Consider the following 22,324-nt stretch of genomic DNA (forward strand, 5'->3'; position numbering starts at 1 on the left):
ACGGCTCCCGGCGTGCGCGCGTAGTGACGGCGGCGAAGGGTAAGCTGGGAGCGCTCGCAGGGAGGCCGGTCGGCGGTGCGGGAGCGGTGCACCGCAACACGGCAGCGGCGGGATGTGGTACGAGATCCTGCCCGGCATGGCCATCATGGGCGTCTGCCTAGCCATCCCCGGCCTCTCCACCGTCTACATGCACCGCTGGAGTAACGGCGGCAAGGTCAGCGAGGGGGGAGGACACAGGGCCGCCTTTCCTCCCCTTTCCCTTGGGTCGAGATAGCTGGGCGGCACTTCCGCCGGGACTTCCTTCCCCACACCTTTTCTCGTGGGGTCTCTTCCCTCCCGGGGCCCCTTCCCTTGAGATTCGCTGGGAGCCGCCCCCCCGGGGCCGTACCGGTAGCGCTGTCCTCGCCTGCAGGAGAAGAGGATCGCCCGCTATCCCTACCAGTGGACGCTGATGGAGAGAGACAGGCGGCTGTCCGAGGTCAACAAGTACTACGTGTCCAAGGCAGGTGATGGGTGCGGTGAGCAGGCAGCAGTGGGAGGGTAGCAGGAGCCCTGTGCTGGGCTCTGAGTTGTACACTGGTTGCTCCGGGGCTATGGGAGCTTACTGTGCCCCTGCAGCCTGCCGGGGCATCTGCATTTTCTCACTCGTGTTCTTAATTATTTTTTTACAAAACCTGCATTTTCAGCTATGCCCTTCTGCAAGTTAGGGATAATAATGGTGCACATCCAGATGATACTGTTTCTTTTTCAGGGTCTGGAGAACATAGACTAAGGTGATGGATCTTTTGAGGAATCCACTTATCTATATAAAATGATTTAACTCCAATAAAGACATACATGTATGCAGACCTTGGATCTGTTGGTGTTGTGTGTTGACCCCATCTGGGTGCCAGATGCCACCAAAGCTGCTCCGTCAGTCCCCTCCTCAGCTAGACAGAGGAGAGAAAATAAAGAATGGATGGGTACAGCAGGACAGAACAGAGTAAACAGGACGAAGCCAGGTGGGCTGGACTTGCTGTTTGCACACACCTGCAGAACTCCAGGCCAAACATTACAGGACTTTTATTTTCTTTATACAAACATACAGGACATCTCTCTGCTGCCAGAAGTACAACACAGAGATTCAGGTGAACAAAACAACTGTCTAGAAAACACTTTGTTTTTAAAAGCATCTGAGAAAAAGGCGGCTCAGGGGGTATGTTTGGAAATACACAGTTGAATCACAGAAGCACTATCCAGAGTAAGCCTCCAAGTACAGTTTAAAGAAATGCATATAATACTGCTAAACCAGACCAAATTAAAATAGCAGATAAATTAAAATAGAGTTTTACTCTAGACACTTCCATAAACAAAGGAATTTCAAATAAATTGAAAGATACATCCTTGTTACCACCTGTGTACATCCAGGGGTTCCAATCACTGCACCTAATGCTCCGACACCTATGTATGACATAGGAGAACAAGAAGCAAGCAACTTAGTTCTTCAACCAGAGGCCTCCATGGATATGTAATATACCCCAGACACCAAGTTGCAATCTGCTTGCTTTAAAGTAACTGAAGCCCATCTTTATTAAATTACAAACTCATTTCTATTTACAGGTCTAGTTTGAACCACAAACTAAACAAAACTGCGTTGAGGAAAAAAAAAACCAAACAAAACCAGATCTAGATCAAGTGGAGAGACTTGGATCTTAAACAGGAACTTCGAATTCCTTCATTTTTGCTACTGTTTCCAGTAGCCTGTTAAAGGTCTTTTGCAACCTAGACTATTATATGATTAATCAAAACAAATGGAAAATCTCACTTATCAGCATTAGGTAACAAAGCCCTCCCATGGAATCCTTCTGCTTGTCTGATTCAAAGTGAGCTCAGAACACTGCACCTTTCATCTTTCCTGCCTGTTCCTGCCTTCCCTGCCTTTTGTAGCCTTTCATTTTACAGGGATTCCTTGTGAACAGAGAGCAAATCATCCAAGAAAATCTGACAAAAGCAACTCTTTCCTTGATCCAAGGAATCCACTCCTGAGGCTTGGCCCTGTTGGGTGAAAAGCACTGCAGCACTGGAAGCTTTTTTGTCAAGTCACAACTTGAACAGGTCAGCTGCTGCTTGGTAGAATCTGTGGTGTCCAATCCAAATAAAGAATTATTTTTCCTCTTTGCCTTTAGTCTTTCTGTAGACCATCTCTCGGAAGCTTGCAAGGATCTTATTCTCTCGTTTCCTTCTCTCCTCCTGGTTGAAGGATGCCAGAGCTCTCTTCTCATCTGCACTGTAAATCTGGTTCTCTTTACGCAGACGCACAGCTTCCATTCGGCGATGTCTGCAGAGGAGAGCATTGTGTACTTCAGCACAGACAGAGGGAAGTAATGCCCCATCACCATTTACATCCCTCAACTGGGCTGAATGTTTTGAGTGGCTTATAAATATAAAGATACCTACACTAGAGCATCCAAACTGCACACAAACCTTCCCATGAAGGAGCATGGCAGAGCAAGAAACTTCTGGGGGTGTTTGCTCTCAGGCAGTCAGCCAGAAAGCCCAACCTACCCCAAGGGTGTCAGCTGCGGCCTTACCAAAATTTAAGGGAGATTCCTGTTGGACTCGTAGAGAAAAAAGCACAGCCAACCTCTCACCCTTGGATTATTCTCCTACTGAAGAGCCAGCGCATCACCACTGCTGTCCAAACACACTGCCCTTGAGCAACCTGACACAAGCATCTCCTCATTTGAAAACTAAGATATATAATTACAAGTGTACTTATCTAGAAAGTGTAATTATCTGTAGTTACCTAGAAAGAATTTTTGCTCTTGAGGAGGAAGTGTTCTTCCAAAACTAAATTGGATAGATATACCATGTATCTATAGCAAGAGCGAGTTTAGTGTAGATTCCTGCAAGCACACAGAGCACCTTCTCTTCCATGCTTTCAACTTGAGCTTGGAAGCAGTCTTCTAACCAGTTACCAGCAGAAGCAGCTCTTTAAAATCTCACTGAACCATTATCATAATCAAAACAATACCTGCTGCCACTCATGACGTAACCAGAGCTCTCAAACGATGCGATCTCTTCACTGGTCAAGCCGATTTCACCTCTCCGGGGTATACGTTTTCCTGCTTTTACATATTCTGCCATTGCTGCACCTTCACCGGGCAAGAGGGCATGTCCATAGCTTAAAAAAAAAAGTAAGTACTGATTTCAGTCTCTAATAGAGAGAGAAAGAGCTAAACATTCAGCTTCTTTCCCATTAACTGGCCTGTTCTTCCTTATGGCTAACACTAGCAAGAAATTCTTAAATTCATACATTCTGATTAAATGGTAATGAAGGCACTGTAAACTCACAATACTGCAGAGCATTAGAATAAAGGCATCTTAAAATTGATTTTCTGGGAATCAAGGCTAGAAAGCATAAACCAGACTCTTCTACCTGGATTTAGGCCAGCACAAAGACTCGCACCACTGCTACTTGTGACTGTAAGTTTCTGGCACTGCGTTTCTCTCTGATGCATGCCAGGCTGTTAAAACAGCCCTTTTGAACAGTAACCTTCAGGCTTCATGCAGTCGATTTGATCAGAATACCGTTAAGAGCTCGCTACTCACTTCAAAGGCCTGTCATCCTGAGATGCATGAGTTTTGGGAGCTTCTGGTCCAATCAAGCTATCAGCTTCCATATTTTCTGCAACAACCAAATAATGAGGAGGATTAATACTGTGCCTTTTGTTTGTTTTTATCAGAACAGTCACACAGATCAGCAACACCTAACAAAAGTCACAAAAGGAAACTAAGAAGTTGTGATGCAAGTTTAAAGCCAGGTGAACCTACTTGATCTCTCAATCCAGAGATCTTCCCCTTTAAACATTTCTTCATCAGAATCTTCACTACTTGAATCACTGGATTCCTTCCTGCTCTTCTTATTTTTCTTTTTCTTGTACTTCTTCCTGTGATAAAATCAAAGACAGACATGTTATTTACCAAAATCTAAGATGAAATAAAGCGCTTGGAATCATACTCAAGTCACTAGTTTCTCAATGCAAGTCTGGGGGGAAGACCTGGCTGTCTGCATGCAGATTGTTGTTGTTTCATAGAAGAAAAAGTCTTACAGACAACATATACACTGTTACACCTGTCATATAGTGTTAGAAAGTTGATCCCTATGCTTGCAGTGAGTCCTCTATGCTGTGTGGCTCTGCAGATTTAAAGAAAATCCATCAAATTAAGATTACTCAACAGCATTTATAGCCCTAACAAGAACGCCCACTGAGCCGTCCTCACTACCTGCTATGAAAGTGGCGCTGCCCTCTGGCCAAAAGTGGGTAGAATTACACACAACCATCTGGAAACTTACTTTGTGTTCTTCTTTTTCTTCTTCCTGCTTTTCTTTCTATCTTCATCTGAAAAAAAGAAAGTATGTATATTATCAAAAAGAGATGATTAGCTATAACTAAGTAGTTTACTGCACTGTGAATAACTACCTCCACCAGAATGCCTTAGTACACAGCTGCTCAGCCATGATTTGCTTAGGTACCAAGTAATACTGCAAAAGTACAAGTAGAGAGCTACCTGCAGCATTGTTTGATATGAGAACGTATTTCTGGCATGGGGTGCCCAATGGGTGCTAAATTTTACAAGGGCAGGTAGTGCCAGGGGGAATGGCTTTAAACTGATAGAGGGGAGATTTAGATTAGAAATTGGGAAGAAATTCTTCATTGTGAGAGTGGTGAGGCCCTGGCACAGGTTGCCCAGAGAAGCTGTGGCTGCCTCATCCCTGGCAGTATTCAAGGCCAGGTTGGACGGGGCTTGGAGCAACCTGGCCTAGTGGAAGATGTCCCTGTTCACGGCAGGGAGGTAGAACTAGATGATCCTTAAGATCCCTTCTAACCCAAACCATTCTAGGAAATTCAGAAATCCTATTTCCTAAGGCCAGACCACAAGCACTCAAGGAAAATGCACTGCAAATGAAGCAAGATGGCGAAAGATAAGAATACCAGATTGGTGCTGCAGCTCTGTAATTTCAGAACATTTTAAGTGTGCAACAAAAGCCAGAAGTGTCACTTTGCATTTAGAGGAGCAGCAGAAGAGCTCTCATACCACATGCGTTAGCTGAAACTCTCTTCTTACCACTGGAGTCCTCAGACTCCGACTCGCTGTCGCTGTCCTCAGAATGTTTTCTGCGTTTTCTTTTGGATCCCTTCCGCTTTTTCTTCTTCCTTTTCTTCTTCTTTTTCTTTTTTTCCTCTAGAAGGTTTTTAAAAGGTAACCTTAATAATTAGGGAGCAGACAAAGTTCATCTAGCTCCATACACGTCTCAATCTTCCCAATGCAAAACTCTCCTTCAAACTAGAGCCCATCACACCCACTTTCACCTATCCAAGTTGGTGAACCTCTTGCAAGCAAGAGATTCTAGACTTCATCGGCTTCCCATTTTCAAAACCAGCTGTGTAAGCAAAACAAAATACCTTCTGAACTGGAATCTGAAGAACTACTCTTAGATTTTGCCTCTTCGTCTTCTACTGGTGTATGCTCATCAGAACTGAATGAAAATAAGAAGTTGGCAATTTACAGTCTGTTGTGCAGTATTCAAGATCCAACATACACGTGACCAAACACACAGTTGCAGATTTTGAGTCAGTGCTGGCAATAGAGCAAACTATTAAACTGCTGATTTACAGCATGGGAATTGCTTTCAGAACCACAACACATAGGTTGCCTGACCTACAATAAAGCATGTCTTTCAAAACTGGTAGTTAGAATTAACTGGGGAATTATTTCTGGGAAAACAGGGGAAGCTGGGGAAGGAGAAGTAATAATTTCATTATGATGGTTCAGAAATGAACTGACACATATGAACTAAAAGGGACTAGTGAAGGGATAAAATATTTTTGTAAACTGAACTGACACATAATCAATATCATAAAAAACAGAGGAAAAGAAGAAAGAATACGTCTTACTCAGGGTCAGGAACCTTTGGTGACAGTCCCCAGACTTCAGGTGCCCCCAGTTCTCCGATCCTCTCTCTTTCGTTGAGTCTCCTGACCAAGATCAGATGAGATCGGGCGTTTTCAGGGTGGTAAAAGCCTACAGCACCCAGGATTCCCAGGCGGTCTCCCATCCAAGCACTAACCGAGCCCAACTCTCCAAAAGCCCAGCTATTCTAGAAAACCTCTAAAGCTTTCAAATCCTTTCACCATCATGTCAGAACTGAGAAAGAATAGAGAATAGAGCTAGTGAAGCTCTAGAGGTTTTTTCAGTTTATCATGTGAGGTTGTCATTAAAATGTCAGAAAACTAATCAAAAAGGACTGGGACGGGGATAGTACCCTTGTGGTGCGTTGGCCGGGAATCGAACCCGGGTCAAACGCTTGGAAGGCAGCTATGAAAGTGCTACACCCGGCACGTCAACGCTTTAAGCCTGATGTTTTGTTGCCGTTTCTAATCACCCAAAGCACCTAAAGCGCATACAAGGCACACCCAAGGGCCGCGGCAAGGACGGGCCGAAGGAGCCGAAGCCCCGCCAGGCCGCGAAGGGGCCGTACACAAACGGAAGGAGCATCGGGCGCGGCGCTCACCTCTGCCGCAGGATCTCTTCCTTCTCCTTCTCGTAGTACTCGGGCCAGGCCTTGCCGTGGTAGTGGCCGTGGTGCGCGGCGGCGCGCGGCCCGCCGGGGGTGCGCTCGCGGGAGCGGGACCAGCTGCGGCTCCGCCGATGGTTCGGCCGCTTCAGCCCGTTGCGCTCGCGGGAGCGGGAGCGCGACCGACGGCCGCGGCGCTCAGGGCTGGCGGCCGGCGGGCTGCGAGACCGCGACGCCGGCGCCATGGCGGCCACGGCGAACGACACTTCCGGGCGGCACGCGGCTTCCGGCGCCCTCCCCGCTGGGTGGGGCGGAAGCGGGACAGCTCCGCGGCGCTCCCGGTGGCGGTTCGCTTTGTGCTGCGGGGCCGCTCGACGGCATGGACGTGCGGGAAGCGGTGGCGCCAGGTACGGCGGCGCAGGCGGCGTGGTGGGGTTGGCGGCGGTGCAGGCCGGGAGCAGTACTGCCAAGGCGGACAGCTCACGGCCCCGCCGCCGAGGGCAAGATGGGGAGTCCCCGGAATCCGCGGGGCTGCGGGCGCCGGGGCTTCCCCTTTCCCCGGGCCCCAGCGCCGCCCGGAGCCTTCACGGCCGGTGTTTGAAGATTTATCAACAGAGCACTGCCCAGACCGGCCCGTCGCGGTTGTGGCCGTTGTGGCCGCCAGTGGCAGCATGTGAGGACCGCCCGGAACAGCCGCGGTTTGGGGAGAAAATGGTACAAACCAGGAGTTCCGGGAGGCCGCTCGCTGTCCCTCCTCTGTGCGCGCCCTTCCCCGCAGGTGCCAGGTTTGAGCACCTTCCGGCGGTGCTCTCTGGGAAAAACAAGGAGCTCCTGCTCTGCCCTGGAACGCGGCGTGACGCTGGTGGGCTCCTGCGAGGAATAGGGACGTAACGATATTACCAGAGGTTTGTGTATGTGTTTGGTGTTTCTGTACCCTGTGTCTGGCTGAGGGCGGCCTGCTATCTCCTCTGTTTTGAGTATCAGGGGCTACGGCTTGTCCAATTAAACTAGACAAGGCAGTCTTTTAAAAGGCTGTTGTTTTGATCGGCATTCGGGTCATTTGAATGAGACAGCCGGAAGCCTGCAGCGGCTGAATCCATACTGCATGAATTAAGGCTCCGTGACTTTGTTTCCCTGAGCTTCCAGTCTCAGGAAGAACCTGAAACCCAGAGTGACCCTAAGACTGCTGTCCATAGCCACGCTCTTCAGATGCCCCCAGGAGGAAGTCCGAGTCACTATGTGCTCCCAGCACTGGTTACAGGAGGTCATGGCATCGACTCATGAGAGGGATAGAAGCTGCTGAGCCAGATATGTAATGTGGGGACCTGTCTGTGTGACAGGTAAATGCACCTTGAGGCCTTTGTGAGGGCATGTAGCCCTTCCTCACTTTTCCCCTAGGATCCCCCACAGCCGGGGCTTGGAGCAGAAAAGGGGTGGAAGATATGGCTGGTGGCAGCGTGCTGTAGCCTCGGTTTTGGGGCTGAGAGGCAGGCAGTGGGGGGGTCGGGGGTGCTGAGCACTGCAGTGCTCATCACAGCTGGATACAGCAGCTTGGGCAGCTCCTGTGGTCCGGCCTTGCATGTTGGTACCCAGGGCCTGCCTTGGCAAGACGGTAACTAAAACATCTCAGGAGCACTCTGCACCTCTGTTACTTCATGTAGTAAAGTGATTAGAAGTATTTTTATACATAGGCTGTACAATGCATATATATACAGTATGTAACAACAGCGTCTACAAGTACTGATATCAATAAAAAGTGTCACTGGACTTTAAATTCAGTTATATGAGGTTTTATAGATAATGGGATTGACAGGAAAAATACTCTGAAAATTCTTTGGTACATGAATGGTAGAAATTAGTATTTTGAGAGTCCTTCAGAAGCAGGAGTGTTTTATTTGAAATTCCACAGTGGAATAGTATTTCTGTCCCTAAAAGCAATCTTACTTTAATTTTGATTTCACTGCAGGCCGTAAGAGGAAACTCACTGTCTTGTTTACCAAATTTAATTTATTTCAGTGTAAAATACATTTTTTTATGACAGAGGATGCTGCTGTTTTCTCTCACAGTTGTCTTTAAAAGACTCTGTTCCCACAAAATGTATTTTTAAAAGAGAGATCTTCAAATGACTCAAAACTTGTCCCTGCATTGCAACGGGGGTTTTGTTTTCTCACAGAAACCTGCACCTGATTCTGCGACTCTTTAAAGTTGTACTTTGTATTTTCAGAGCCTCCATCCCAGAGGATCGCTTCTATGTATCAAAATAGAAGTTGCTACTCTGTCTCAATTTTCTCAGTTCCAAGGACATTACCCAGGTTCTAGACATTTCTTGTCAATATCTTAGATAAAACGGTTCTTTTAATTTGTCACTGTCTTTTAATTTGTTATGTGAGTCAGCTCACCAAACACTTTCTAGCCTTATGTAAAAATAAAAGGGAAAAAAACCCCAAACAAACCCAAAACTAAGAGGTTCGTGCTAGACAAAAAAATATTTGCATTGACATTCTGCATTCAGGTGCAGGGGGACTGAGTGGCAGCTTCAGTAAAGCATTAGCTCTGTCCTGTCTGTGACAAGGTGAATATTATACATTTCATGGTTTGACTTTGCAAACGAAGATTTGGGAAGGGCTTTACCCATGCTTACTACAAGCACGCTGATGACTAAAAAGGCCAATGTGGGATAGGCAAATCTGCTTGCAAAAAGCACAGTGAAAGGTCTCCTTGGGTGGTATAGGCAGGGCACAATTCTTTCTACGTTGTCTTTTCTCCTCAAGACTAATTTTGCGTGTGCTCTCAAAGGAGACAATGGCGTTATGTACAGTGTGTCTCCAAGTCTCCCGACTGGAGGCCAAGGTGGACCACTGGTGGCAATCAATATGGCCAAGGCTGAGGTATGGTTTCAGGGAGTCCTCATATCTCTTCTTTGGGGCACTTCTCTTGCGGTAACCGGTGGCAAGTTTGCCGTAAAACACAATCTTAGGGAGACGGTAATCCTCCATCCTATAGATGTGCCCTGCCTAGCGCAGCTGTGATTGCAGCAATAAGGCCTTGATACTGGTGACCCCTGCCTGTTCAAGGACAGTAACATTTGACACATAGTCAGTCCAATGGATGTTTAGAATTGTACGGAGGCAGAGCTGATGGAAGCGTTCGAGGAGTCACAGGTGATGGCGGTAGATAACCCATGATTCAGACCCATATAAAAGAGTAGACAGTACAATGGCTCTATAGACACTGATCTTTGTACTTTTCTTCAGGTGTTTATTGCACCAGACTCTTTTATGGAGCTTTCCGAAGGCTCTATACACCTTTGCTATTCTGTTGTCTATCTCTTTGTCGATTGTGGCATCCAAGGAAATAATGCTTCCCAGATAGCTGAACTGCTGAACTGACTTAAGCTCTGACTTGCCAATGGTAATGTGGGGATGATGATAATCTTCTTGTGGGGTGGGTTTATAGAACTTCTGTCTTCTTCAAGCTGACTTCCAGCCCAAAAAGCTCAGCCGCCTCCCCAAAGCAAGATGTTAAGTGCTGCAGAGCTGCTTCTGTGTGGGCAACAAGGGCGGCATCATCAGCAAAAAGCAGTTCACGGACAAGATGATTTAGGGTCTTAGTGTGGGCCTTCAGTCGCCTTAGATTGAATAAGCTCCCATCAGTACGATATCGAATATAAATGCCCTTTTGTTCATTGAGCTCTACTGTAGCCCTTCAGAGCATCATGCTGAGGAAGATTGTGAATAAAGTTGGTGTCAGAACGCAACCTTGTTTCACACCATTGGTTACTGGGAAGGGCTCAGAGAGTACATCGCCATATCTGACTTGGCCTTGCTGATCCTCATGTAACAGAGTAATCATTTTGAGGAACTTGGGGGGACAACCTAATCGTTCCAAGATCAGCCACAGGCCTTTTCTGCTCACAGTGTTAAAAGCTTTGGTGAGGTCAACAGAAGTTACATAGAGCCCCTTATTCTGTTGTCTACACTTTTCTTGCAGTTGTCTGAGAACAAATACCATGTCTGTGGTACTTCTATTAGCTCTAAAACCACACTGACTTTCAGGTAGAAGTTCTTATGCAATAGCGGGTACTAATCTGTTCAAAAGTATTCTTGCAAGAATTTTTCCAGCAATGGAGAGCAGAGTTATACCTCGGTAGCTTGAGCAGTCTGACTTTGCACCTTTTTTCTTATACAGAGTGATGAAGATTGTGTCACGAAAATCTGATGGTAGTTTACTGTTCCCAACAGTGCACAACTAGCTCGTGAAATTTAGCATGAAGTGCTTGGCCTCCATGCTTCCAGATTTCGGGTGGGATTCCGTCGACCCCAGCTGCCTTGCCTGTTTTCACCTGCTGTATAGCCTTAAGAGTCTCTCCCATGGTAGGGGCTATATCCAATTCGGTTTTCACTGGATGTTGTAAAATGTGTTGGATTCCTTCGCCTTGGACTACACGGTTAGCACTAAAGAGTGTTTGAAAATGTTCAGACCAACGATTCAGGATGGAGATTTTATCTGTAAGAAGCATTTGGCCATCTGCACTAAGTAAGGGGCTTTGAACCTGAAATGTGGGTCCATACACTGCTTTCAGGGCCTCATAGAATCCTCTGTGGTCACCCAAATCTGCACATAATTGAGTCTTTTCTGCTAGGTTGGGCCACCACTTGTTCTGGATGTCTCAAAGTTATTATACATAAAGAATTAAATAAATGTTACTCTCATTTAACATAACCCCCTGTGTAAAGATGCCTGTGAACCTGTATCAAAAGAGAAAAACTGAATTGAAGGGTTGCATGAGGAAGAAAAGCCAATCTTTACCTCAGTTATTATTTTCTATTATTTGTTCTTTTCTACTCAACTGTCTAGAAAACCTATACATAAGGAGAAACCAGCTTTGCAACATTTCACATCTGAAGGCTGGCTTCAAAAAGGCACTTCTGCTACTAGCTATACAATACAGGGAGCATGGCAGGTGATTTTCTTGCTGGAAGGGCTCATAAACCCAGGCAGGACCATTTTGTTGCTGATACATGCAGTGAGGGATTGCAGTTGTTCGTGGCACTGACTGTGGCCTGTTAATTTTTCTGGTTGAACTTGATAGGAAGACGGTTGTTCTTGGCAAAGTTTTTGAATCATGAGAAAAATCACAAACTCCTGTGGTTCAAGTATAAAAAAGGGAAAAAAGAACAGATCAGTAAGTGAAGATGAAAAATATCTTTTATGATCTTGGTGCTCTTTGAGTGTTCAGGAACAGTGACAGTTCTGAGAGCCCACATTGTGGATACGTCACTTTGATGACTGTTGATGTACCAAAAGCTGCATTTTGTCAAGGGACTGCAACAGTGGTGTCTAATCCGTGCCACCATGGTGCACAGAACGGATGCTCCTCCAGCATGAGCCTGGGTGCTCGGGTTTGGGTTACATTGTCAGGCCAGGGTGCCAGCTGCATCGGTGGCCGGCAGAGCAGCGCCAGCCTGGTTCCTTTCCCCATGAAGGAACTGAGCCGCAGTGGTAAATAACCTGCTGCCAGCACAGCTCCGCAGCCTTATCCAACACGGCCAGAGGTAAGGCAGGTGTTGGGGGGCTACTTCGGGCCTCCTCTGGGGCGAGGGGAGAGCTGGGAGCCAGGCAACGATTGTCAAGGCCGAAGCGAGGCCCGTGTGTTCGGCCCTCAGCTGCCCAAAGCCTCCTGCAGAGCAGCGCCGGGGACCGGCGGGGCGTGAGCCTTCCCCGCCAGCGGCCCACACACGGGGTCTTGGGGCCTGTAACCGGCCCTCGGCACCGAGGGGCGGAAGAACCCGCGGGGCCGGCGCGGCCCCCGGCGGTGTCCAGAGACTCCTGGGAGCCGCCGCCCACCTCAGCCCACCCGTTGGGCTGGAGGCCGGGCCGGAAGAGCCACCCCCAGCAGGGGCACGGCACGCTCGGGCAGCCCGGCAGCAGACCCTGCTTGCGGCGGTCACAAACCCGCCCCGCCCCGTCCTCCGGCCCCGAGCGCGCTCGAAGGCTCCCGAGGCCGGTCGGGTCAGGGCCCCGGGGTGTGACGAGTGCGCTCGGGCGGAGCACGGCGGTCCGCGGGGGAGGGCAGAGCTGCAGCGCTCCCTGGCGGCCGCGCAGCGGGGCGGTGACAGAGCAGCAACGGCGGCCGTGGCTGTTGTGCGCGGAAGGACGGCGCGAGCTGGCGGCCGCAGCGCAGGTAACGTGAACCCTCGCCTTCCTCCTGCGCGCCGCGGTGCGGCCCTGCTTTCCCCCTCCCCGCCGCCGGAACGGGCGGCCCCTCCGTTCGCCTCGCCCGGAGCAGGAAGCGGCTTCGGCGAGCACGGCCTGTCCGAACGGAGGCGGTGGAGGGGCCGCCCGTCAGTTCTCCGGGCCCGCCGCCTGTAAGCGCCGCCGCCTCTGCTGCTCCCGCGGAGCCCGCGGCGTGGCCCGCGAAACGCCTCCCGCGGCTGTGGCATCTCTAGCTCGAAACGCTCGTTTGCATGGTAAAGTTCACCTGGGGCCGCGAGGGAGGGCGGGGTGAGCTGGGTCTGGCGCGGGGGGGGGGGAGCCTCTGCCTCCTCATCTCCCCCTCTTCAGGCGCATGGAAATAAAGTTTAACGAGTAAAATCAAGGACTGACAGCTTTGAACTCCCCGTTCGTGTATGTGAATGTTGTTTTGTTACCGTGCTGCCTCAGTGTCTCGGTTTCAAACACAAAGCAACCTTGCAAACCTATGAGGAGGGATAAAAACAGAAGTTTATTTTTCTGGAGAAAAAAAGTGAAGTATCAGCATTTTCATTAATCTTTGTTGACTGGTAGTATATTGATGCACAGATTTTGCTGTCTGGCCTATAAATAATGTGGATGTTATCAGGTTTTCTCATAACTATTCATGTAATATTTTCACAATTAAAAATAATTCTCTAATCATGTTTAAAGTCTTTCAAGGGACCTGAATCTTGCATTTTCTTGGTTTTCAAATTTACCTTATTTGCTCTTGAATCAGATAAGCAGTTGTTTGTCTTTTCCTCACCTTGTAAGAGGAGAGGGTATACTCAGAATTGCACGTACCTTGCGTAGAAGGTGAAGGGACAAATAACAAGAAACAAATTTAGAGAGTTTTATATATAGCATATAAGCCTGTGAATAGGATGTCAGATTCGTTTTTGGTTTTCAAAGGAAGGAATAAACAGTAAATGTGGGACCTTTGCCATGCAGTTAGAACTGTAAACCTCTGTTTTCACTGATTTGATGCTTTTTACTTTCTCTTTGTAGGAATGGAGGGGAAAAAACTGATTTCAGCAACAGACACACAGTATTCCAGTGTGCTCCTCCAGTCTTTGAATGAACAACGTGGCCACGGACTTTTTTGTGATGTTACTGTCATCGTGGAGGACCGGAAATTTCGAGCTCACAGGAACATCCTTTCAGCCTCAAGCACTTACTTTCATCAGCTTTTCCCAGTGGCTGGGCAGGTGGTTGAACTGAGCTTTGTAAGAGCAGAAATCTTTGCAGAAATTCTTAACTATATTTATAGTTCCAAAATAATCAGCATTCGATCTGATTTGCTCGATGAACTGATTAAGTCAGGGCAGCAGCTGGGTGTTAAATTCATAGCTGAGCTGGGCGTACCTCCATCTGAAGGAAAAGTCATTACAAGTGAGGTCGAAGATGGTGCTTCAGAAACTTCATCTTCTAATCCAGGACAAAAGGATGCTGAAACACAAGTACCTGTAATAAGGCCAGAGAGTCAAGAGGTAACAGATGGGATGCCGGTTATAACACAATCATTCTCCTTACGTGGCATAGAATATGAGACTACAAAAATTACAGTGAGTGATTCAGATGATGAGGATGATGATGTAATTTTTTGCTCTGAGATTGTTCCTCCAAAAGAATGTACTAAAGATAAAAATGCTGCAACCCAGAACCAGCCTTGCCCAAGTCCAGCTGGAGTTTCTGACCAAAATTCATGCGGCAGTGGTGGCTCTCCCTATTTGACGAGCACCACAGCAGCTCAAAAACTCGCTTCGTCTGCCAGTCAGCTGAACCCAAACCAAACACAGTCAAGTGCCGAACCACTTGTCTCTGCAACACCGCAGCATTTGACTCCTAATATCATTGTGCTAAATAAGCCTCTTCTGAACGCAGCACTCAGCGCCAGCTCCTCACATCAAGCACATGCGCTCCCCACAATTAATTTAGTTGAGGAGAACCAGCAGCCACCTGATAATGGCTCCTCAACTAAAGCGGAAACAACTGCTGTTGATGATGAAGTGGTTGTTGAAGATGATGTCGATGTCATTAGCTCCTCTAGTCCTGGTTCGGTCAGCAGCAGCTCTTTGGTTCAGCAACCTTCTGTTCCTAAGGCAGCAACTGCTGAAGGATCAGGTGTACAGAAAAAACAGGTTTCACAAGAGACATCTTCTAAACCTGGAGAAATTAAAATAAAAATCTCAGATGTCCTTACTGGAAACAACAAGGAATTCAATTCGGGTATAGCATCAAAGCACGCAGCAGAAGGGCAGAAAATCATAACATTAGATACAGCAACTGAAATAGAAGGCTTATCCACTGGCTGTAAGGTTTATGCAAATATTGGTGAGGATACGTACGACATCGTCATTCCTGTAAAGGGTGATTCCGAGGAAAGCAAAGCCAAGCCCGATGAGACACCTAGAACATCTTCTGGTGGTGACTCTTCAAACAGGAAACGCATGAAAGTAAATCACGATGACCATTATGAGCTTATAGTGGATGGAAGAGTCTACTACATTTGTATTGTGTGTGAGAGATCATATGCATGTCTGACAAGTTTACGGAGACATTTTAACGTTCATTCCTGGGAGAAGAAGTATCCGTGTCGATACTGTCACAAAGTCTTTCCTCTTGCAGAATACCGTACAAAGCATGAAATCCACCATACGGGTGAGCGAAGGTACCAGTGCTTGACGTGTGGCAAATCCTTCATCAACTACCAAGTTATGGCCTCCCACGTAAGATCAGTTCATAGCCAAGACCCTTCTGGAGATAACAAGCTTTATCGATTGCATCCTTGCAGGTCACTGCAGATCAGACAGTATGCATACATTAGTGATCGCTCCAGCAATATACCAGCAATAAACGAGGGTGGAATTGTTTATCGGGTTGGCTCAGGGAAGGACAGCACTGAAGGAACACCATCTAACCCTCCAGCCAGACAAATTACCTGGGATGACATTTTTGTTCCACAGGCAAATGAAGCAATTTTTAAACAAAATCAGTCAGAGGGAAGTACTGAATTTGAGTTTGTAATACCGGAATCCTACTGAAATACATCAAATACTGCAAAAATGATTCAGTGCAGAAATAACTGCACTTGTTTTAAATGAACTGTTAAAATTGCTGTAAATCAAATGTTAAAGTGAAAACAATTTCTTCTACCAAGTAAACTAATGGTAGAACTTAGATGGATCATTAGTAGCTGCAAGTGATTTGTGGAAGCAATTTACCTGTAAGTTTCCTTCCATAGAGAATAATAAATTTCCAAGGAGCTGGCAGTTTTTTCTGATATGTTAATTTTGATCCAGTCGTGGGGATTTGTAGTGTGAAAAGGTACAATTTCTTCAAAAGAGCTAAAAGTCTTTCTTCTGAAGTAATTGTACCCATGCTTACTGTGTAAACCCTTTCTTTCATGTTGGCACTTTAATGCTGAATTCTGTTGAGACGTTAACCAAGAAAAGAGTAAGACTTTTCATCATAGTCTCTTGAATGTGGAACCATTTTAAAAAGAAATCCCACAACTCGTATTTATTTTTGTGAACAATGCATTACTGCAGGGGTCCAAAATAACTGATCCAATAGTTTGGAGTAGTATATTTTTGAGATAGAATCTTAGTTCTGCTTTTATGAGCACTATGAATCATCTGTCTTCATGCAAATAGTCTTGGCTCTTGAGAGATACTCAGCTAGGGCTAACTTGAACAAACTTTATATATACTTGGCAGCATGGTGAACAGTGTATGGACTGTTACATTTTACTCTTTGCAATGAGGAGAAACCCCCAAATGCCCACAAAGCTCACTAGTGAAGGAGCTTAAAACACTTCGGAAGGAGATAATTTTGCCTTTTCGAAGCTTGAGGAGTAATGTTAGGTTTTCAAAAGATGCCAGTCATTTGGAATACGGCACTGTTCCTTTTCTTGCTCTTCAAGAAGAGTGACATCAGTCTGATATTAAAAAAACAGTAATACTTCTTTTTTTTTTTAAATTTAGCTGAAGGCTTTGATATTTACTTCTCAAAACTATGAAATAATGTAAGTGTTGTGTCAGTTTTAGTACTGAGACAGCTGAGGGTCTCCAATGCCCATTTAGGTAGGTCTTTTAAGTGAAACAGGGAGTTGGATTCTTTTCTTCACCCCATTTATATGGTGTGGAAGCATGAGGACTAAACAGTCAAAAAATACCCTCCGTCCACCGTAATCCAAAGTATCATTTCTCTGTAGTTGCCTACTTGTCACATACTCTCAGTTTGGGGTTTATTGTAGTGTCCTTTTTTTTTCTCCGTGCAATTGGTCCATGTTTAAGCACTCAGAAGATAAATTAGATGTCCAGCTTGAACAGGAAGTAGTCCATCTGAGAAAAACAAACAGCTATTTACTGGAGTCATAGTTTAGCATTTCAGATTTAGTGATTTGTGGTATTTTTGTAAATGGTAACATGAAAACTGCTCAAGTTCTAGAGATGACTGAGGATTGTCATGCATAGTACTAGTTATCGTAACCTTTTGTTGCTTAAATTACACTTAAAGGTTTTTCCTTTTCATGTTTTAAGTAAGCATCTTCATCCTATCAAAGTTAAGGTTTTAGGTGTGTAGCACTCTAGACAGGATAACATTTAAATGGTAAATGGTTCAAATACAACTTGAGCTGTAAAACAAGGGTACCAGTAATCTGTATGAGGAACAATGGGAGAAAGAGGATGATTTGTTTACCTTATGCATGTAATTCTCAGCGCTTAAGTTTTGTAGGCCAAGAGCATGATATACCTGATTATTTCCGGATCATATTGCAGACCCCGGTGCATATAATGGGGTATGCTTTCAAATGCTGCAAGTTGGATGTTACCCGAGATGGTATTTCAGCAGTGTCCTCATGAGACGTAAGTTCTGATTACCTGTTTTAGCACAAGCAGCTCTGACGGAGCTGGCTCTCTGCTTTATGGAGACTTCCTGAACTTTTTGACAAGATAAAGACAATGTTATTTTTGTTATTGACATGATACATCTGGAATTAAGCATAGGTTGCAAAGTGTACATTCAGTAATAACTAAACAGCTATCAATATTTGCTGCTGATATATTTAAAACCTTAAACTGTGCCTAGTAAAGGTCTCTTTTTGGAGGAAAACTGGAAAATTAGGGCTGTGTAACTATTTTTGCTAGAAGACTCGTGCTTGCATGTGTCTCAGGGTCTTCGGTTTTCCTTGGAAGTGATTTTTGATATCCAAAGTCCAGAGATTATGTAAAGCATTTTTTTATTTCACTTTCCAGTATTTACTGGTTTGGAAACATGTCAAATCCATTTGTTTAAAACTTTTATGGGGCCATGAGCTTTCATATTTAGATTTCTGGCTGTTGCACTTACATTTGTCCTGGTTGGTTGTTTTGTAAACACTTAGCTTCCACTTTAACTTAATGAAAAACCATATGTAAATATTGAGAAATTGGCTTTGGGGTAATGAAAGAAAAAGACTGAATCTGAAAAAAGCATTTATATAAATTTTAAAAATTGAACAGAATATGGTAACAAACCTCACTGTCATTTGTATACAAATAAAAACATTAACGGTCTGCTGCAGAATATGATAGTGGTGGTTCCATCCTCACTGTGTGTTTCTTTGGGTATGCATTCCAGTACAAGAACTAAACATTGAGATAACAATTGACTGCTTATTTATTTTGTACTGTTAAGGCATGCAGCTTATAAAAAGATGCAGAAGCTGACAACTATATACATTGGACATCAAATTCTAGAGCTGTTACCTAGGAACTGTTCCATGTGAATCATTTTATCATTTTTGCCAGATCCATAATGTATATAGTTGTACAGTCTTTCCTTAACGTACTTTTTGAAGTTGTGTTTTTGTTTTCATTAATCAAAACTTGATATTAGTTCTTAGAGCTTTCTATGGCAAAGTAATAAAAACCCTTTAATTCTAAAGATGAGTGTAGCATGTTTCTTTTTAATGACAATTTATACAGTGTAACATGTTAGATTAACAGTAGTTTGTAGCTTCCTCTTCCTTCAGGAATAGCAGGGAACTCTGGGGTGGGAGGGGAGGTGTTTCTATTTGGGGCTTAAGTTTTTTGGTGTTTGACTGGAGGTTTTTGATTGGCTGGTTTGGTTTTGGGGTTTTTTTTGGGTAAAACACTTTCCAAGAAAGCAAATTAGCTGAAAAACTCCACTGTGTATTGTAAGCTGAATGTGATGATACACACCCTCAGAACAGCTGGAGCTGCTGTGGAACAGTCTGTTCAAGTACTACTGTCATTGCAAATGGGCTAGAAATCAAGAAAAACATAAATAGTACAGTCATATGTATATTTACACATATATATATGTATACACAGTGACTAGTGCACTGCATTTCAGCTAACTCATGGTTGGGATGCCTCTTACCGGGTTGTGGATTGGGAAGAGTTAGATCGTTGATGAACTGTGGCTAATGTGCAGAAAACATAGTTACTTTTTGCAGACATCTTATTACAGGTAAGGAATGCAATTTAATAAATAACAAATGATTATTTATATGCCTTTATCTCCTTGTCACAGGGCTTCCACCTACTTTTGCTAACATTAAAGAGCAGCTGACAGCATCAGGACAGAATAAGGCCCAAAGTAATAGAGTAAACATGAATGTAAGCAGAGGAGATGCTGACACTGCCCTGTCTGGGTTATTTGCCTCTGTATAAAGCAAAAAAGCAGCAGCAATGACAAGTCAGTGATTGAAGTTAGGGCACTCTGTTTTGTGGGTAGAACTGCAGAATGATGAAGTGTGGGAGGATCTGGAGCATTTAAAAACAGAACTTAAAATGTTTCTCTGGATAATCCTGATAGAAACACCAGTTTCCAATACAGCAATTTTCTTATGTGAGTGTGTGGGTTTTTTGGGGGCTGGGTTTTGGGGTTTTGTGTTTATTTAATGCACGATGCTATTATATAGGAATTCTTCAACTAACATTCAAGATGCTTGTAAAACAGAAAAGTTGCTGAAATGTAAAATGCAATTTATAAATGTTTACAAAAGTCACACAATTTTATTTAACTTTGGTAAAGTAATAAAAGGGTACGTATGAGTCACAATCTTGACATTCTCATAAGAAATGATTAATACAGTGCAGAATGTTGCATTTACATTAAACAGTTTTACTCAAGCAGAAGGAAATGGGTAATTCAACAGAAGATCCCATTGGTAATCATTTTAAATGTGAAAATGGACTTCTCCTTTTACAGTGAATTTAAAGCAGCAATGTAATTTTTGCTTAAATACTCCTTGGAAAAAAACGTGAGAATTTGGATAATTTCTGAAGTTTAGTCTTTGTCAACTCAAAACTAACGATACAATCATTTCCTAATTGTTTCTCTGCCACTTATTTATGTTCCCCCCATGAGTTTCTTAGTCCTGTCCTGTAGTGTCCCCTAGTCCTTCTAGCCCTATTTAGCTGACAGGCACAAATGGTAGAGTATGTTGGTCAGAAATGGGACAGGACTTTTATTTCAGAGATGCAGCAATTAATGTGCCTTTCTGATTCTAGTTTTGTGGAGAGTTTTATCAGAAGTACTGTACAATTTTGAAATTGCCTGTGATCTCTGTATCAAGATTTAATTCAGAAAAATGTAATATCAAATGGATGAAGCCCCAGGATACATATTTATTTCCAGTATGCAAATTTATAGGAGCTGCACTTTGACAATCTATAGTAAAACAAAACACCAGGAGATGTTCTGCATACACTACTGCTTTAAATCCCTTGAGTTGTATTTCTCCAGCTGTTTATTTGTTACTGAAGAAAATTTACACTTGCTTCTGGATAAACTTTATCATCCTTTAGCTTATTAATATACTGATTGTTACTTGACAGTGGAAATGATAAGGGTAACACATAGCCCAGCCTGAAGGCTTTGCAAACAAAACCAGCATTACAAAGTGTGGGTGTACTTTGAGAAGTGAGATCAGAGACTTCAGTGTTCATTTTCCATGTTGACAGTATTTCATTTTTTCTTTCTATATTAAAAGTAGATGCCACAGTTTAAAATCTAACCCGCCGCCACGTATTCCTGTTTCAGATTCTGAAAGCCAGGTTTAGATTTTAGGTGCCTTGTTGTCCCCATCAGTTGAAAGTAAAGACAACTGTGGGTTAGGGTCAACAATCTGATGCCAAGGAAATGAAAGTAATAGGAAATAAGGAATAAAACATCAATACCTTACTTTTATCCCTGAAGTAAGCAGTTGAGAATGCTCAGGTTGAGCAGCTCAGATCTGAATGCTGTCATCTGAAATCACTTCCTGGAGTAGAACCACACTTTACAGGACAGTGTGTCACATAACAAAGCTGACCACCTTTTGTTATGCAGGATGCATGCAACATCTGTTGGAATCTAGATCAATCAGCAAAGTCAGCAGCTGCAGATTAAATGAAAGTCACAACAATAATTGCAAATTCCTATCAGTTTCATCCTATATTACAGGGTGTTGAAATTTATCCATGTGAGACTTACTTACATCCTGGACAACTAGTGGTGGATATTCCTTATGTGCAGCCTGTTAAGACAGCTACTAAACCAGTGCTTATTCAGGGTGCTGATTCAGTCCATTAGAAAAGTTAAAAGTACAAGCTTGAAAAAAAACCCCAAACCAAAAATACCCAAACAGAAGGGGGTGGGGAATACTAATGTTTGCACTGCACTGTTTCAGTGACTTGTGGACAGTTCCTAATGCTCTTTATAGGAATAAAAGGAAGATTGAGGCAGTACAACCACCCAAACTGTTGAACTTCCAGCCACCCAAACTTCAGCATTAACTTACACAGAATTCAGAGAGACAACTCCATTTCACCTTCCATCTTAAGAAGGATCCTGAAATAAAACCAGCTTGCCTATTAAACATTTTTTGCCTCAAAAAAAAAGCAATATTCCAACAGTTTTTCTAGACATACACGAAAATACCCTGTGATGTATCTCTCTGCATTAGCATTAAAGGTTGAGACACTGCTGTGGTTCACCCCAGGATTTTTCCAGTGTGTAGGCCCTAAACTGACAAGTGATGTGAGCTATGTTCTGTGGCCCCAAAAAACCTCAGGAACTGGAGCCCCAAGGCCAAACAAAACAAGCATTAAGTTGAGCTGTCTGCAAGCACCCTTACCTTAAACAGACTGACACTCTCCGGCAACTGTCGATCTTGGCTACCTTTACTTCAGCTTGGCACAAGATGGAGTAAGGCAGACCAGAATCTATCTTCTGTGTTGTATCGCTTTATTAAAAACCAAGGACTACATGAACCTCCGGGTAAAACAAGGAGGCTGGAATTTAGGTCACTCACTACTCACCAACACTGCAAAACATCAGCAGTATGTCCCCTTCCGCACACTCTATTGTTAACCCCCAAAATAAGTCTCGCAAGAAAGAACAGTCCAATCTAAGAGTTGTATTTGCAATTATCTTCTGTATCTATCCTCCTGCTCCCTCCCACAGTAAAATATAAATACAAAATGTTCACAATTATTTCAATGGCAAATATGTTTTTCTTCTTTCTGACATTCT

General features: G+C 44.4%; 3 protein-coding genes across 7 annotated transcripts; 2 read left to right on the forward strand and 1 right to left on the reverse strand.

Moving 5' to 3' along the window:
• The first annotated feature begins 5 nt into the window (after nt 1-5).
• NDUFA1 (NADH:ubiquinone oxidoreductase subunit A1) lies at nt 6-853 on the forward strand. The gene is made up of 3 exons (XM_080625128.1): nt 6-214; nt 413-502; nt 752-853. The coding sequence occupies exons 1-3, from the start codon at nt 113-115 to the stop codon at nt 770-772; spliced, it is 213 nt and encodes a 70-aa protein (XP_080481254.1). The 5' UTR covers nt 6-112; the 3' UTR covers nt 773-853.
• A 185-nt stretch (nt 854-1,038) lies between these two features.
• Nucleotides 1,039-6,835, reverse strand: NKAP (NFKB activating protein). Its single transcript, XM_080625127.1, has 9 exons — nt 6,557-6,835; nt 5,940-6,020; nt 5,448-5,521; nt 5,110-5,226; nt 4,337-4,382; nt 3,814-3,929; nt 3,592-3,667; nt 3,014-3,163; nt 1,039-2,317 (listed from the first exon to the last, which is right to left on the reverse strand). Exons 1-9 carry the CDS (start codon nt 6,802-6,804, stop codon nt 2,143-2,145), a joined length of 1,083 nt encoding a protein of 360 aa, XP_080481253.1. The 5' UTR covers nt 6,805-6,835; the 3' UTR covers nt 1,039-2,142.
• A 28-nt stretch (nt 6,836-6,863) lies between these two features.
• Nucleotides 6,864-18,724, forward strand: ZBTB33 (zinc finger and BTB domain containing 33). 5 transcript variants are annotated; one of them, XM_080625117.1, is made up of 2 exons: nt 6,864-7,464; nt 13,802-18,724. In XM_080625117.1, the coding sequence occupies exon 2, from the start codon at nt 13,804-13,806 to the stop codon at nt 15,835-15,837; it is 2,034 nt and encodes a 677-aa protein (XP_080481243.1). In that variant the 5' UTR covers nt 6,864-7,464; nt 13,802-13,803; the 3' UTR covers nt 15,838-18,724. The 5 variants fall into 5 exon arrangements, with proteins under 5 accessions (XP_080481243.1, XP_080481241.1, XP_080481245.1 ...); XM_080625115.1 differs by having other exon boundaries at nt 6,864-6,966; XM_080625119.1 differs by lacking the exon at nt 6,864-7,464 and adding an exon at nt 12,675-12,743.
• The last annotated feature ends 3,600 nt before the right edge of the window (nt 18,725-22,324 follow it).

This window comes from Psittacula echo (assembly GCF_963264785.1).
Source record: "Psittacula echo genome assembly, chromosome: 8".
Lineage (NCBI taxonomy): Eukaryota > Metazoa > Chordata > Aves > Psittaciformes > Psittacidae > Psittacula > Psittacula echo.